Genomic DNA, 15,343 nt, shown 5'->3' with positions numbered 1-15,343 from the left:
TATTAGAAGGACAACATGGATGAGACAAAGGAACACATACTGCCATAAACATGTTCTGTAGCTAATTTACAGCTAGCTAGCAGCAGTTTACTGTAATTGTAGAAACAAAGGCAAGTTATAGCTAATATTATACATTCATATGTTGTAGTATTGTCTTAAATCAGTACAGTTTGACATGAAAAATAAGTCCATGTCATGAACCAAGTAATTTGGCAGCTAATGTGGTCTGTCTCCTAAGCTAGCCGCTCAGGATTTTCCTAGCAATACAGCTAGCTAGCTGTAGCTTAGCTTCACTGGCTCTGCTTATGTTCTAACATCAGCTGATTAAGTAATTTTAAAAAAGAGCAGATAAGACACCAGATCAACCTTGGATGATCGTATGAATTAGCTGGCTTTACTCACCCAGGACAACTTTTGCTACAATACGTTAGCAGGCATAATCACTAAAACCTATATGAACTGAGTGCCCTACTGATTTCAGGGTCCCTCACTGACACTGAATCTGACCAAAGTGCTTCACAGAAACGTCCCCCACATGCTGGGGCAGGACAAAAAAGCCAGCTGTGGTCACACTATTTAGTTAAAATAACAATCCTTCCAGAGCCTCGCTGTAAAATACATGTTAATACAAGGAAAACGTTACCTACTCTCTCTTCAACTGTAAATATGAACAAGTTAAAAAGTGTGAAATGAGTCCTTTATATTCCCCATGTTCTGATCGTTTGACATCATCACAATAAGAGACAGGAGTGTACCAAAGGTTTGCTCGGGCTGTCATAGGGGGGCTGCCACTTGAGCGTAGCCTGAGTTTTGTCGACTCGCACACGGTGGAGGTTCCTGGGCGGCAGCTTTTCATTGGGAATCATTTTCACCACAGCGTAGTCGGAGGGAGGACCCAGGAAGGGAGCAACAACCCGCACCTGAACAGAGAACACACAGATCATGGCTAGTGACCGAGTCATGTTACCCATACACAATATGGCCAAAAGAGACAAAGCCAATTGTGAAAATGCTGGAGTGCTCTGTAAAATGTAAATAAAAGCAGAATGTAGCGGTCTGCAAATCGCTTAATCCCATTTTTCTTCACATTAGAAGACATCAAGAAAATATCAAATGTTTAAAGTGAGAAAATATGAATTCATTTTCAAAAAGCTGCGATGTGGCCCTGATGGATTCTTCTACCATGAAGCCATGCTGGTAAACGCCTTCCATGAAAAAGGCTTTGGGAGCAGATGTTACTCTAACACTTGTATACTTCTCTATCCCTCTCACCTGTGATGGTGACCTTTGACGGTGACCTCTCACCTGTGATGCACCACCATCATAGATGCAGTGCTGAATACGACGTGCAAGTATCTGGATGTGCAGTGTAAAAAGTTCATTTACAGAACTGTTCGAATAACAGAAATGACCAGTTTCAGCAAATACACGTAAATGAAACTGTGTAATAAATACGATCATTTTCAAAGTGTTTCTTTCTGATTTTCAGTTTCAGTTTGTTTTTTTCCTCCTCTATGAAATCAGCGCAGATGTCTCTCACTGTTTAAATTTTCAGGGACAACATAAATGAGCTTTAAGGGGAAGGAGGCCTTACGGGGTTGAAAGCTCGTTTCGGGTGGAGGATAACCTGAGGGGCTGTACCAAGGCCCAGATCATTCTGCATTCAGGGTTGGTGACTCTGAATGTTCACGTCCATGCTTCGTAATAAGTCTAACGTGTGCCGGGAACATATTCCCCTTCCCTTCACACTGGGAACGGCAGCCTACGCTGCAGTCACTCAGCAGGCTGGCTCCGTGATTCTGGCGTGCCTGCTTTCAACCCTCGTTATTATTCCAGTTTAGTCTGAAAACTGTGTTTGCATTTTAATTTATTCTTCACTACTAAGCTTAGATCACCTGCTCGCGTCACCACCGTCAAGCACAAACGTGACAGCCCAGCTGTGGAGAAGATCGCAGCTGCATTTGCACCTGCGCTCGTTAAACTTAACGCTGAATAATTTCCACTCCTGCGCTGACTTTTTGTGTTTTCAGGTGGGAGATTTCACCCTTCCCTTTACTCTCACATGTCACACTAACTAGTTCTTCTGGAAGTGATCTGGCTTCGTGCCACGAGCAAACGTTCTCAGAGCAACAGCACGGAGTGGCGCCATGTTCAGAAACGGCAGGTACTCAAACACGTGAAACACACGTGTGAGATTCTGGAATGTTCCTTTAGACAGGCGTGTTTAAGAACGGAGGAAAGACTCACCAGGAAGAGAAACTGCTCATCGCTGTCTACGGTCACTGTGAGGCCGACAGAGGGTGTGCGCACCTGACGAGGACTGAGGTAGAAGTCCAGGAAGGAGGTGGCATAAAACACACCGTACACCTGCGCGCACACAGACACACACAGACACACACAGTTACAATGGTCAATACGTACGTTCAACAGAATGTGAAATAACAAATGTAGGAGGATCTGGTTGGATCTGTATGATGTCCTCAGGATCCTTTGTTCATTAATGTGGTTCCATGCACATGCAGCGTGTGTGCAGTAATGCATGAGTGCAGGTCACTGCCTGCCACACTCAGTCTCCTCATCAACTGTCACCATGACAAACACACAGAGCTCCAAGTGAAAGCACACTACTACACACCATGGTATGTTTTTAACATATTTTTGAGCACCTATGATATAATATGATATAAGCTTAGTGTTAAAGGATTTGTTATGATTGCGATATCAGCCAACACTCCACATCATGACTGAGTGACATCATCTTAATGTTAAAGAAAACATAAACCCAGACACTGTTCTGGATCCTGGCACTCAGATTTCAGCCTTGGTGGATGCATCAGCCTCTCTCTCAGTTACAAAGCCAACTCCACAAACATGGGATGTGGTGTAAATATAAATACATGCAGTGGATGCAGTGGATGTCACATCTCATGAAAACAGACCATAGAAAACATATCCAACATTTGAAATGAGAAAATGTACCATTAAAAAGGGTTTACTGCTGTGCACCAACCTCTCTGCCGTTACAGAGGAACTCAGCTGCTGGACTTTTACCAGAGCAACGCTGTCCCGTGTCTGATTTAGGATTGTAGCTGCTCAGTCCAGTTCATATCACATGTTTTCAGTCAGTGGACGGTTACGCCGTCGGTTAATCAGACTCCATTCCCATTATATTTAACTTTTAGCTCCACACTTTTCCAGAATTGTATTTAAAACGTTTTTAACTGCTGGATTTCTCTGATAAAGTCAAAGATGAAACAACAGGCTGCACACTCTTACGTCATTTCCTATGATATTGTTTGTGTGTGTTTACCTGAGCAGGCGATCCACTGACGGTCCAGCTGCACTCCACAGCTGTCTGGTTGACAGCCTTGGCCTTCAGGAGGGGCCGCTCTGGCTGCTGGCCTTTGGTCTGCTGATGTGTCAGCGTGGTGGGGCTGTCTCCGACGCTGGTGTGAGCCCACACAGCCACCTCATACACCGTCCCTGCTGTCAGGTTTGTAGCTGGAAACAGACAGCACACGTCAACACCCACACTGCCAGAAAAATACACGTGTGACAACAACAGTCCGACTCGGTACCTTTGAGGACCCCTGATGTGACCGTGTAGTTTCTGTTCTCCTTCACGTGTGTGTCAAACTGCCAGGACAGAATCACAGTGTACTGTTCCACCTGAAAGAAACAAAGCAGGGCCATCAGAGACGTTCGCACAAACGTGAACCATCAGCTAAAAACACAAGAAGAAAACCTGAAGAGAAGCTCTTACTTTGTACTGAGAGTTTAATGTAAAGGACAGGCTCATGGAGTCGTTGGTGATGCTGTCGACGTTCACAGAGGGCGGAGGCAGGGCTGCAACACAGGAAGGAGTCAAAGGTTTCCCTGGTTTCACACGGCTGATGACGAGACATTTATAGGACAGGCGGTACGATGTACCTGCCCCACTGTTCATTATTTGGGCGCGAGCGGTTGAGGAAGTGATTCTGAAAATATTTACTGCTATTTAAAGTTATTATTTATAATATGTGTTCATTTCTGACAGTTCCAAACACACTTCTCACTTGTGCTCTTACTGAAGGAACTATCACACACAAAGCTTCAGAAGCCTCCACCTGAAATGTTTCCTAAATACCAGTAGATGGCAGCGGTGAGCAGCTTTTCAAACTGCAGTGAGCCTGAGACCAGCGTACCTTTCTTAGGGGTGATGGATTTCACCTCGGACCAGTTTCCCACACCTCGACTGGTCACCGCAGCCACCTGGGGAAACATCAGCGGTTACACACGCTGCACGTGACGCAGATGTTTGTGAAGCGGTGCAGGCGTCTTACCCTGAAATTGTACTGCGTTTCTGGACGCAGCTCGTACACCTTAGTCGTCTCTGATTTGGATCTCGCCGACGTCCAGTCAGCGCTTTGAAACACGCTGTACTCAACCTGTCGACACACACAAATAGAAGGATGTTTAGCCACAAAAATCCACGATTAGTGAATGTGGAGCCTATAAAGAGCCGAGTCATCTCCTGGCCCAGAGGTGGGTCATTTTATTAAAAGAAGCTGGGCTGCACCAATAAGCTGAACTGCTACAGGTACACGCAGATGTTACAGTCACTCAATGAATATGTAAAAACATCAACACTGCATCTGTTTGATCAACAATCTCAAAAACTATTGTAAACAAAATGTGCAAATTTAAGACTTTTAACATTTTGTCTGTAGTGTAATTACTTTGTTAAAGTCAAGTGAATCCCCTCACTGAGAGATCGGCATCATGTTTCCTCACATATGAAGCTAATCAGCATCTTCTGAGCGTGTCTCCTTATCAAAGTCCAGCAGTGATACTAACTTCAAGTCTTTTGTGAGCAAATCAAAAGTGTAACAAACTCTGTTGCTCTGACAAAGTTTGTTAGTTTAGTTACAACATTGTGCTGAGATTTTAGCAGGGACACCTGCTGCTGTAACACAAACAGAACATAACTGTGTGGTTTCTGCGCTCATTTCAGTCACTTTATAAGCATCTGCTTCTCTGTCAGACGTGGATATACATCAGTTGTAACACCTGCCAGTTTACAGCCTTTCTTACCTTCATGAATATATCACTCCCTCTTAAAGTCTGTCTCATTCTGTCTCCTCTGTAATCCCAAACTGTCCCACATACAAGGACAATGATCTGGGTTGTATCATGGACTTCACAGGTCTTGGTTTGTTTTTCAACTAAAGTTCCAGATTTCCTCCAACGTCCTTGATGATTCTTAGTTTGCACATTCTCAAATTCCTCTTTCTTCTTTTTAGCAGTGAACTAAACACTCTTCCATGAATTCTCCAAAACGACTTGTTGCTTCTGCAGCTCTGCTAGCAAAGGTTCAGACGTCCGTTCCTGCGTGTTTAGCTTCATAGAGGCTTCTGAACTTCTAAGCCTTAAACTCTCCACTAACCAATCACACAGCTTCGCTTCAGTAAACAAACACTTGCTAAAAACTCAGTGTTTCTTTCTCTAACGCGAGCCTCTTTCGGACTTGGAAAGCTCACATCTCTGAAAAACATCAGTTCCAGAGTGTTTATAGTGAACCTGCGTTCACATGCACACCTTGAACTGTCTGATGACGAGTTTATCAGAGTGTGTTTGCTGCCTGAGACGAGACAAACTGACGAGGCCGGGTGAAGCCTGCGGCCGCTCGGGTCTGTTTTGATTTCTAGACTCGTATTTTGAACTCTCCGTGTTTGTGCTTTACCTGCCGGGCTATTGAAGCCATCATCATCATCATCATACTGTGTAAAAACAACAGTTGCTTAGAAAGTGACTTACAATGTACTCCCTGATGAGGCCGTTGCTCTTGTCGGGGGGACTCCAGGAGACCACCACTGTCCCATCCACACCATTATTATCACAGGACAGCTGCAGATTCCTGGGAGGGTCAGGCACTAAACCACACACACACACACACACACACACACACACACACACACACACACACACACACTAAGCCACTGGCTGAACTCCATTAACACCAATATTCATATTACTGAACATCACACATATTTAAGAAATTTTGTAAATGGAAGTTTAGCCCAGACAGTCTAGCCCGTCTCTGAGGGGCAACCGCTGGACCACAGTCTCCACCACAGGGTGGACATATGGGGGCAGCAAGAGATCTGCACCATAGTTATGGGGACGGCGATGGAGCGCTAACACGAGCAGGCAAACAGCACCAAAAGCAGAGGGTGAGGGACAGAAGCATCTGGAGGCAACAGTTAATGGCACTCCACAGGTTTAACCACAACTTCAAATTCAAACTTCTACAGAGCTGACCAAAGCCTCCCTCTCCTGGGTGAGCACTGCTGTGAAGGAAAGGAGGTGCTGGGTTTCTAGCACAAGGCTTTATGCAGGTTCTGCGTTATGCAGAATTGCATGCTTATGTATGACTTTTGCTAGCATTGCATCTGAGAGACCACGAGTGTACCACAGTGCGCAAACACATCCAGATTTAAGTTAAAATGAGCAGAAGTCAGAGCTGCTGTTGGAAGCTGGTGTAGGGTGATCACGTGATACTCACATCCCTCTGGTGTCCTGACTGTGATCACCTCATTGGTCTTGTGCAGCTTGCTGAGACACTGAGTGAGCACCTTCACCTGGTACGTGGTGTCGGGCTTCAGCACGGTCAGTTTGTAGCTGGTCTTGTTGCTGTGGGTATCCATAGGGGTCCACGGCAATGTGCCCACAGGCCTTAACACAAACATGAGTTCACAGGTCACACTGGCTCTTTAATACAAACCCTGTTACCAGCTATAGTGGTGTGTAACACAGCTGGCTGACAGCAGCGTGACTCTGGGATTACTGAGCAGCTTCTTACCTGTAGTAGATGAGGAAGGAGCAAGAGTCCTGGGGAAGGTTTTTAGGCCGGGTCCAGGTCAGAGTGATGCCACCCAAGAAATCTGGTGTCCACTGGAGGTTCTGGACTTTATAGGCCAAGGTGTCCGCTGCCAGAGAGAGAGGAAAAATAGATTCTGATGTCTGAATATTTCGACATTAACATAAGCTGCAATAGTCGACAACCGGCAGCAGCTGGCAGTATTGCACTGGACAAGCAGGCAGACAGTTTCTGTCATTTTAAATAAAGCAAACTAAGAATGAGGTTAGAGTGGACCTACCGGTGCAGCCATCTTCATCACTGTGGTCGGAGCAGTCCAGGAAGCCATCGCACTTCTCACTGTCCAGCACACAGGCTTCACCATCAGAACAGCGAGTCCCATTAACACAGGACAGAGGACCGTGGGTGGCTGCAGACACACAGAGGCTTTAGATGAAATGCTTGCTCACTGCATAGCCTGCATGGAAGCATGATGCTCATGCGATGACACTTGAATCTTAAAATCGTGGCAGAAAGAAGAATGACGGCCTCGGCCACATGAGGACTATTTCAAAGTTGTTTTCTTGGTTTAGTTGTTTCTCATTACATTTTTGTTTTGTTGGATTTGGATGTTAATGAAATGTTCAGGCTGAAAATGCAGATTTATCAATTTTTCCATTCAAAACGTATCCATTTAAATCCTTATGAGCACATCTTACATATAAATATGTAGACAAAGGACACGTGTTCTGTTCTGGAAGCTTTCTGCTTTCAGTTCAGTGCACTTGAAGCCCAGACATGAAATATGAACATCTGAGATTTTTTATCACAGCAGAGCTTAAAAGTGCCATTACACAAAACTTTAGTTCCAACTTCCTGTTTTATGTCAGACCTGTGAAATGATCAAAAATGGTTCAGCTCAACACGGAGATTGTCCCATGGTGCATTTGTAGGAGGAAGTATTGAAATGAAACTTCTGTACTCCACAGAGAGGATTACTCTACAGCCACGGAAAAGCCCAACAGAGCGTCTGACAGGCTTGAACTCATGAGCGAGGCTGTGGGTGAAAACTCGGCGTAATCCTGCTAAAAATCCTTTTGATTGTCTTCTTCATTTAAAACGGCGTCTGTTATATGATTGTTCCTCCGTGGTCCGAGTTCTGTGTGTTTGTGAGACAGTATTTTGCAAATGCATCTTACAGATACTCACGGCAGTGTGCTTCATCAGAGCCATCCTGACAGTGGGCGTGTCCATCACAGCGCTGCCAGTCAGGGATGCAGCGGGCGGGGCGCTGACACTGGAACTGACTCCGGCTGCAGCGATCGGGGGAATGAGGGTTCTCAGTGGGTACCAATGCGGGAGTCACAGAGCCATTAACTGCTGTCAGGAAAATGAGAAGCAAACAATGTTACTCAGCATTATTTCCTGTTATATAAAGTGTGGACACACATCTCTAACCGTGGATGCTCATTATTGAGGTAACAATAACTCAAATAAGCAAAAAGTCCAGGCTTCAGACAGTTTTGAGTATTTTCAGTTCGTGGATGTGTGGATGGGATGGGTACATGACAAAATAAGGTTACTTTAAACTCTGAATCGTGCAAAAACAAAGTTATGTGGACTATTTCAGGAAGATGTTCATTCAGTTTGGCCAAAAGCTGTAAAATATAAACTATTATGTCTTCTGCAAGGAAGCTTGAGCCAATCAGCAGCGAGAACCAGTACCTGTCGGACATCCAAACTCGTCGCTGCCGTCGGGGCAGTCAGCATAGCCGTCGCACACCCAGGTGTTGCTGATGCAAGCCCCTGAGCCACAGTGGAAGCGGTTGGGCGCACACGTGGAGGGGCCGGGGGCCACAGTGTGAGGATCAGCACCACCTGCAGCGATAAGGCGCATAAACTGGTTCATTCAAGAAGCAAATTTGAAACCCTGATTTACTCAGATAGAAACCAAATACTAGAAAACAACATAAAACAGGTGTTCATGCTAATAATCAGACAGGATGGTAGTGTGGCTCTTCTCTTGGACCTCCTCAGCCTCCCAAAAACACACATGGGAAACCTAAAGGCAGGAGATTGGCAGGAACAGCCCCTACAGCAAAGAGCAGTGGCAACAGATAAAGATCCTTATACACATTACACATTTTACTCATGTTTATGTTCACTGCTGCCATCTAGTTTTGTTAAATCAGGGGCGGTGAGCTGCTCGAACTCTGATGTTTCTGATGGAGCTCGACTGCCAGAGCTAACGATGTTCGTACCTGAACATATGTATTCATCAGACCAGTCCCCACAGTCATTCTCGAGGTCACACTTCCACCACGTGGGGATACAACGCCCATTTTTGCACTCATACTGGAAATACTTGGAGCAGCCTGGGACCTCGGTCGGAGCAGCTGCAACGAGCAGAGAAACAGTTAGCCTCAGATTTTGCTGAGTAATCATAAATGTACTTGGTCTTTGTGGGAAAACAAAAAGTTTGCAGGAGTACAAATATAACTTATATATTCAGTGTGTGCAATCAGTGCATTTGTTCCACATGATTCGATAGTAAACGTGTGTGTGTGTGTGTGTGGGGGGGGGGTCTGGGCATTTCTCCATAAGCTTTTCATCCTCACCACAGTTGGCTTCGTCGGAATAATCCCCACAGTCATCCATGCCGTCGCACTTCCACTCCAGACTCACACACACTCCGTTGGCACATTGGAAGGTATAGATGTCACACACTTTGCTGAATTCAGACGGTGCGGCTGAAAGAAAACACACAAGGAATCTACTTTCCACCCAGTCCTGCACAAGCTCTTATTTTCTTTGGATCCATGTAACCCATCTGTACTATTCATCTGCATTTATTGTATTTGGTTACAAAAAGCCAGCCTTCTATGTCATCATAAAAATGACACGTCAGAAACAAGGAAATACCTGGAAAAGTTGGGAGTGCGACAGTAATCAAAGCAATGATTAAAGAGCCTGATGCAAAACATAATTGGAGGGATAAACAGATCCAAACACAAAGCACAAATCTAACGATCCACTGTTCAAGTGCACGGGTGAGTGGAAAACAAACTCAGCCTCCTCCTTTCTCCTTTCCCCTTGTTTGGGATGACGATCATACGACACCTCTGCTTTATAAAGTGGCCTGGTCAGGTGTTACAGGGTGACGGGTGGTCGCAGGAGGGCTGCTGCAAACATGCTAAGTGTCACAGTGGAGATGCTTGGTGCTCACCACATTGTGCATACTCGGCGTCCTCATCAGAGCCATCTTCACAGTGTTTGATCCCATCACACACCAGAGACTGAAACAGGCACTGGGCTCGGTTCTGACATACAAACTCCATGTAGCGAGTGCACAGGGGATCTGTGGGTGACACAAGCAAAGAAAACACAAGGACTTTCACAACAAATCAGACATGAGATGGGATCAGCAGAGCAGTCAGATGATTATATTCTCTCTCATAGTTACGATTGCATGTGAGGGTCTGACTGCTAAACTGTCTCCTAAGCCAACGGGATCACTCACCACAGTTGTTCTCATCGGCGCCGTCTGGACACTCCTTGATGCCATTGCAGTGCGCGGAGGCTGGCAGGCAGGTGTGATTGGAGCACAGGAAGCCTTTACACTGAGTTCCCTCTAATAACAAATATCAATAAAGTATTACTGCTAAAAGAAAACCTCTGCTTCCTTTGCAGGGGTGAAACATCAGGTTCTTGTGTGAGCTTACCACAGTGTTGGGGATCTTCATCCGAGTCATCCTGACAGTCATCATCGCCGTCACACTTCCAGCGCTGAGGTATACAGTGACCTGTGTTACACTGGAAACTGCTGGGCTCACAGGTATGGTGGCCCACTGAGGACACACAAACAGAGTTTAAATGAGTGGAGAAGCTTATAAATGTATGACAGATTTAAACGTTGTTAATGTGAAGTTTTCACAGCTACACACACTGTTACTGGCACTACTGATTATGCATTTATGTATGTCAATGTTTGGCACATGTTAATATATGTATTTATATGGGTGAATAAGCTATATAGTAAATATGTTTTCACCCAGCACTTTGTAAATGTCTATTTTTAGCTAAAGTTGAAACCAAACATCAGAATGGGGAAGAAATGTGATTCAAGTGACTCTGCAGCTGGCATGGCTGGTTGGTCTGAGTGTTTTTGAAACTACTGATCTACCGGGATTTGACCACAATACTATGTCTATGGTTTACAGAGAACGGTGAAAATAGTAAAAAACAAGGGAAAATATCCAGTCGGCAGCATTTTCACTGTGTGAAAATGCTCTGTTGATGCTAAAGGTCACAGGGTAACGGCTAACAGGAAGGAAACCGTAACTCAAATAACCAGGCAGTACAACCAAAATATGCAGAAGAGCATCTCTGAACACTAACATAACATGTCGAATCATGAAGAAGGTTGGCAGGAGGAGAGCACCCTGAGCACCACCCACGATTGGAAAATAAATGAAAAATTGAAAAATGTTCTCTGGTCTAATGAGGGTCAGAATTTGGCAGAAACAACATGAAAGCATGGATCCACCCCGCCTAATATCCACAGTTCAGGCTGCTGGTGGTCTAATGCTGTGGTGGGGGTGGGGGGGCTTAATGCAAACTCAGCAACCCGACAGAGCACGTCTGATAAAAAAGTGTGCAGCCAACAAATCTGTAGCGACTGTGTGATGCTGTCATATCAAAATGGACCAAAATCTCAGAGGGATGTTTTTGAACAGGGCTCCAAGCTGGGACTAGCAAGGCGTAGCTAATAAAGTGAGCGTCAAGCATATACAAGCTAGCCTCAAAACAATAATAACCGTTCTCTAATTGTGTGGGTACGACAACAAAACTATTATGAACTGGAGAGTATTACAATAACTTACAATTTACTGGATGTCTGTAATTTAAAAGTAACTATCAAACCCCAAAACTCACTAAAGCAGCCAGTGAGGACCTGCTAAGCTAGTTAGCTTTAGCAGACGTTTAGCCTTTTGTCCTCATCAGGAACTGATTCAGCTGCTACCTCAGTGAATTATGAGGAATAACAAACTGAATATCCAAAATAACACTATGACTATTGTGCTGTACATTTCAGTGACTGCAGCTGAGTCGTTGTGTGTTAGCAGTCATTCTGTGACTTTAACCGTGTGGTTAGCGGTTAGCGGCTGTGTAATTAGCTGTTTTTATGACTTTAAAAAAAAACACTAACTGCACTGTTAAAGGCTGTAGCTTTGTAGTTTTATTTTATGACTGTGAAGTTTACTGTAATTGTTTAGCGCTTACAGCTCACACCTTCTCTGATTTAACTTTGTGGGACATCATGTATGATGCTGAGTCTTCCTCACCAGTGCAGTTTGTTTCATCTGACCAGTCTCTGCAGTCATTGTCTCCATCGCAGCGCCAACTCTTGCGGATGCAAACACCACGTGCACACGTGAACTCATCGGGCCCACACTGATGAGAATCTGAGAAATACATCAAAGTGTTAAACAATGTTGCTAATCTAAACTAAAATATTTGTGTAATGACCATTTTAGACCCTAACCTAATTAACTTTCTAGTCTTCCCAACCAATGAAAGTGCTTTAATAAAAGTCACATTTAACCATACAATCACACAGAGCTTTATTAATGCGTACCACAGTTCTCCTCATCACTGTTGTCTCCACAGTCATCCTCATGGTCACATTTAAAGGCCAGCGGGATGCAGGAACCTGAGGCCACGCAGCGAAACTGGTTGGACGGGTCACAAGTCGTAGTGGCTGGAGAAGGACGCCAGGAAAAAAGAGCTTTGTTTCTATAGCAACAGTTGATTGTTTCTGTCATGAAGGCAGCAACGCTGCTGAGTACTTACGACACTCTTGTTCGTCACTCATGTCCCCACAGTCGTTGTCGCTGTCACACTTCCAGATGCTGCTGATGCAGCGGCCATTGGAGCAGCGATACTGGTTTGGCAGACAGCTGTGCTCTGGAGTCGAAGAAATATGCAAACATGCAAACTGTTAATCGTCGGAGGCTTCGTGTCCGTACATCTTACGACACGGCGTCTTTCAGAAGCAGTACGTGCTTATTCTCACCCGTCTTGATGCAGGTGTTGTTGTGGAGCTGGTAGCCTTGGGGACACTGACACTGCAGCTCTCCGCTAGGTGTCGTTAGAGTCGGGGCGCCGTCTGGGCAAACGCAGGTGTGCCTGTGGCCGGGCTGAGGCAGACACAGCAGGCTGCACGGCTGGTCGGCACAAGCGTTATGGCCTGACGAGAGCAAGAACGCAGTTTATTTCATTTAAACCTGAAGAAGACTGACAGCATCGTCACCTCCCTCCCTGGTCCTCACCTCTGTTCTTCCCCTTATAGAAGATCTTCAGGTCCATGACTCCAGTTAGCCTGCCAACAATCAGCTCGTTGTTTTGGGAACCAGCCTTTGGAGCTTTGAAGATTCCCATTTTAGACCAGTCATCCCAGTACAGGTCATTCTGAACACAGCATACAGCGCAAAAGTGTGAACAATCCACCCAATCCTTCAAGACTGAAACACACACACACTCATAAACATGTTGTTACCTTGAACACAGCTATGGCGTACGGGTGGGGCAGCCCCTCCATGAGGACACGCCTCTGCCCTCCGATGAAGTCGGCCCTCTCGATGCGGTCGCTGTAGGCTTCGGTCCAGTACAGCCAGTGGTCGTCGGCCGTGATGCCGTTGGGCCAGCGGACACCCTCGGACACGATGCGGGACACGTTGGTTCCATCCATGTAGCTTCGGTAAATGCCAGGCGCTTGGTCTCCCCAGTCAGTCCAGAACATCAGACTGGACATGGAGAGGATACAAGATTAGGAATTTGCACCGAATGTGCCCATTGGGCACTCTTTGACTGTGATTGGGCGTCAGGTCAAATATTTAATACAAGCTTAAACTCTAAGAGAGTGACAATGTACACAGAGAAGGGAGGAAGTGAGTGCAGTGAGTCAACCATACATTCATTTTCTGAAAAAGTGGAAAACGAGGTCAGCAGCAGACCACAGGAATCCCGATGTCTGCTACTCAGGAAAAGCAGAACTATGTTTGCAGAAGTGAAGCCAGATCTGTTTCCAGAGATGATCTTGTGGTCAGTTTGTCTGGTCATCCTTTTTAAAGGGTGATCAGAGCATTGTTGTGTTTTTACCTTAAGATCAGGTTTAAGAAAATAGTCAGAACCACTGGTGAATGATGCGTATTTTATGCTCCTGCTCTGCATGTTTGTGTTTGCTGGAGCTTTGCATGATTCACAGTTTCATTTATCTTGTGCTGCCTGTTATGGAGAGGCAATATCAGCAAACAATATATTTATTATAATTTCTTGTTCTTGACTGGAAATGTCAGCTTTTCAAATCAGCCTGAAGCTGCTCATTTCAGATTCACTCTTTTAATCACACGCTGTATAAAACTCGGTTCCTTTAAAGTCTTCACCTCTCTCCGGGCAGCAGAACCAAAGCTCGCGGGTGTTCGAGGATGGAAGAGTTGAGCAGGGTGTGCCGCAGATCCCCATCAGGGTTTGAAACCTTCAAACATAACAGGGTAAAGTCAACGGTAATGAAGCTGTGTCAAGAAAACAGATTATTGTGATTATATGAATATAATCTGACAACCAAAGAGGAGAACTGGGAACCTCGCGACTCTGATGTGTCTGATATCCTGAGTGACAAACACTGACAATGTGTTCTATACCTCAATCTTCTGCGCTCCAGCATCCACCCAGTATAGCAGTCTACTGATGGGGTCAAAGGTCAGAGCCTCCACATTCTGCAGGTCTTTTCTCACGACAACCTCCTGACCTGTGCTGCCATTCAGACACAGGCGCTGCAGGACCAAAAGACAAACGCAGGTCAGTAACAGCTGAATCGTTAAACTCCCTCTACGTCTCAGCCCCACAGTTAGCACCACGCTGTCCTTCTGCTGTGAGAGAGCACACACCGACTGCATCTTCTAGAGGAGCCACTGACCTGTATGGTGTCCAGGGAGATGTCGGCCCAGTACAGGCAGTTGCGGTCATAATCAAAGTCCAGAGCCACAGCCTCCCTGAGGCCAGCCAGAGGCAGAGCCTGGTCAGTGCCCGTGGCCAGGTCGTAGCGATGGATGGAGTTTCTCACAGCGTACAGGATGAACTCATTACTCTCTGCAAAACCACAGGAGACAGCCTGAAGACAAACACTGGGACTACAAACGTGCACTGACACCGAGCTGCACAGCAAAGAACTTGAACGACTGACACATAAACCGATTGGCTGCTTCATGTCGAGAAAATTCATTCATTCGAAAACATGATCCCTTTGATTCATTCAACACGGCCGTCATGTTGTCATACATACAGTCAGAAACGGCCCAGCTGCTGTTACCTCTCAGAGCAGGTCTATAATCGAGACTCTACTACTGACCCACAGCTAGCAGAACATTAAAAGTCAAGTTGAACTGTTGGACATGACGGTCCAAACATCTTGAGCTGCCCCTCATTTCTTTATGTTGTGAAGAA

At 45.5% G+C, this 15,343-nt stretch overlaps 1 protein-coding gene across 2 annotated transcripts in view; it reads right to left on the bottom strand.

Annotated features, from left to right (window-relative positions):
• Positions 1-15,343, bottom strand: part of sorl1 (sortilin-related receptor, L(DLR class) A repeats containing) — an 83,356-nt gene that overhangs the window by 5,238 nt on the left and 62,775 nt on the right. The window contains exons 17-43 of one of the 2 annotated variants that reach the window (XM_063493010.1): positions 14,817-14,989; positions 14,542-14,673; positions 14,284-14,375; positions 13,398-13,644; positions 13,171-13,309; positions 12,915-13,088; positions 12,692-12,805; positions 12,477-12,599; positions 12,184-12,303; positions 10,561-10,686; positions 10,359-10,469; positions 10,065-10,196; positions 9,457-9,588; positions 9,100-9,234; positions 8,564-8,716; positions 8,048-8,218; positions 7,140-7,268; positions 6,842-6,968; positions 6,545-6,714; positions 5,797-5,912; positions 4,323-4,427; positions 4,185-4,251; positions 3,764-3,846; positions 3,579-3,669; positions 3,311-3,501; positions 2,248-2,367; positions 756-920 (exon numbers count right to left, since the gene is read on the bottom strand). In XM_063493010.1, the coding sequence (XP_063349080.1) occupies positions 756-920; positions 2,248-2,367; positions 3,311-3,501; positions 3,579-3,669; positions 3,764-3,846; positions 4,185-4,251; positions 4,323-4,427; positions 5,797-5,912; positions 6,545-6,714; positions 6,842-6,968; positions 7,140-7,268; positions 8,048-8,218; positions 8,564-8,716; positions 9,100-9,234; positions 9,457-9,588; positions 10,065-10,196; positions 10,359-10,469; positions 10,561-10,686; positions 12,184-12,303; positions 12,477-12,599; positions 12,692-12,805; positions 12,915-13,088; positions 13,171-13,309; positions 13,398-13,644; positions 14,284-14,375; positions 14,542-14,673; positions 14,817-14,989 (3,638 nt within the window). The remainder of the gene's footprint in view (positions 1-755; positions 921-2,247; positions 2,368-3,310; positions 3,502-3,578; positions 3,670-3,763; positions 3,847-4,184; positions 4,252-4,322; positions 4,428-5,796; positions 5,913-6,544; positions 6,715-6,841; positions 6,969-7,139; positions 7,269-8,047; positions 8,219-8,563; positions 8,717-9,099; positions 9,235-9,456; positions 9,589-10,064; positions 10,197-10,358; positions 10,470-10,560; positions 10,687-12,183; positions 12,304-12,476; positions 12,600-12,691; positions 12,806-12,914; positions 13,089-13,170; positions 13,310-13,397; positions 13,645-14,283; positions 14,376-14,541; positions 14,674-14,816; positions 14,990-15,343) is intronic. The other variant, XM_063493012.1, reaches the window with a different exon arrangement.

This window comes from Pelmatolapia mariae, linkage group LG14, assembly GCF_036321145.2.
Source record: "Pelmatolapia mariae isolate MD_Pm_ZW linkage group LG14, Pm_UMD_F_2, whole genome shotgun sequence".
NCBI classification, from domain to species: domain Eukaryota; kingdom Metazoa; phylum Chordata; class Actinopteri; order Cichliformes; family Cichlidae; genus Pelmatolapia; species Pelmatolapia mariae.
The sequence above is the reverse complement of the archived record's forward strand: the minus strand, read 5'-3'. Positions and strand labels throughout refer to the sequence as shown.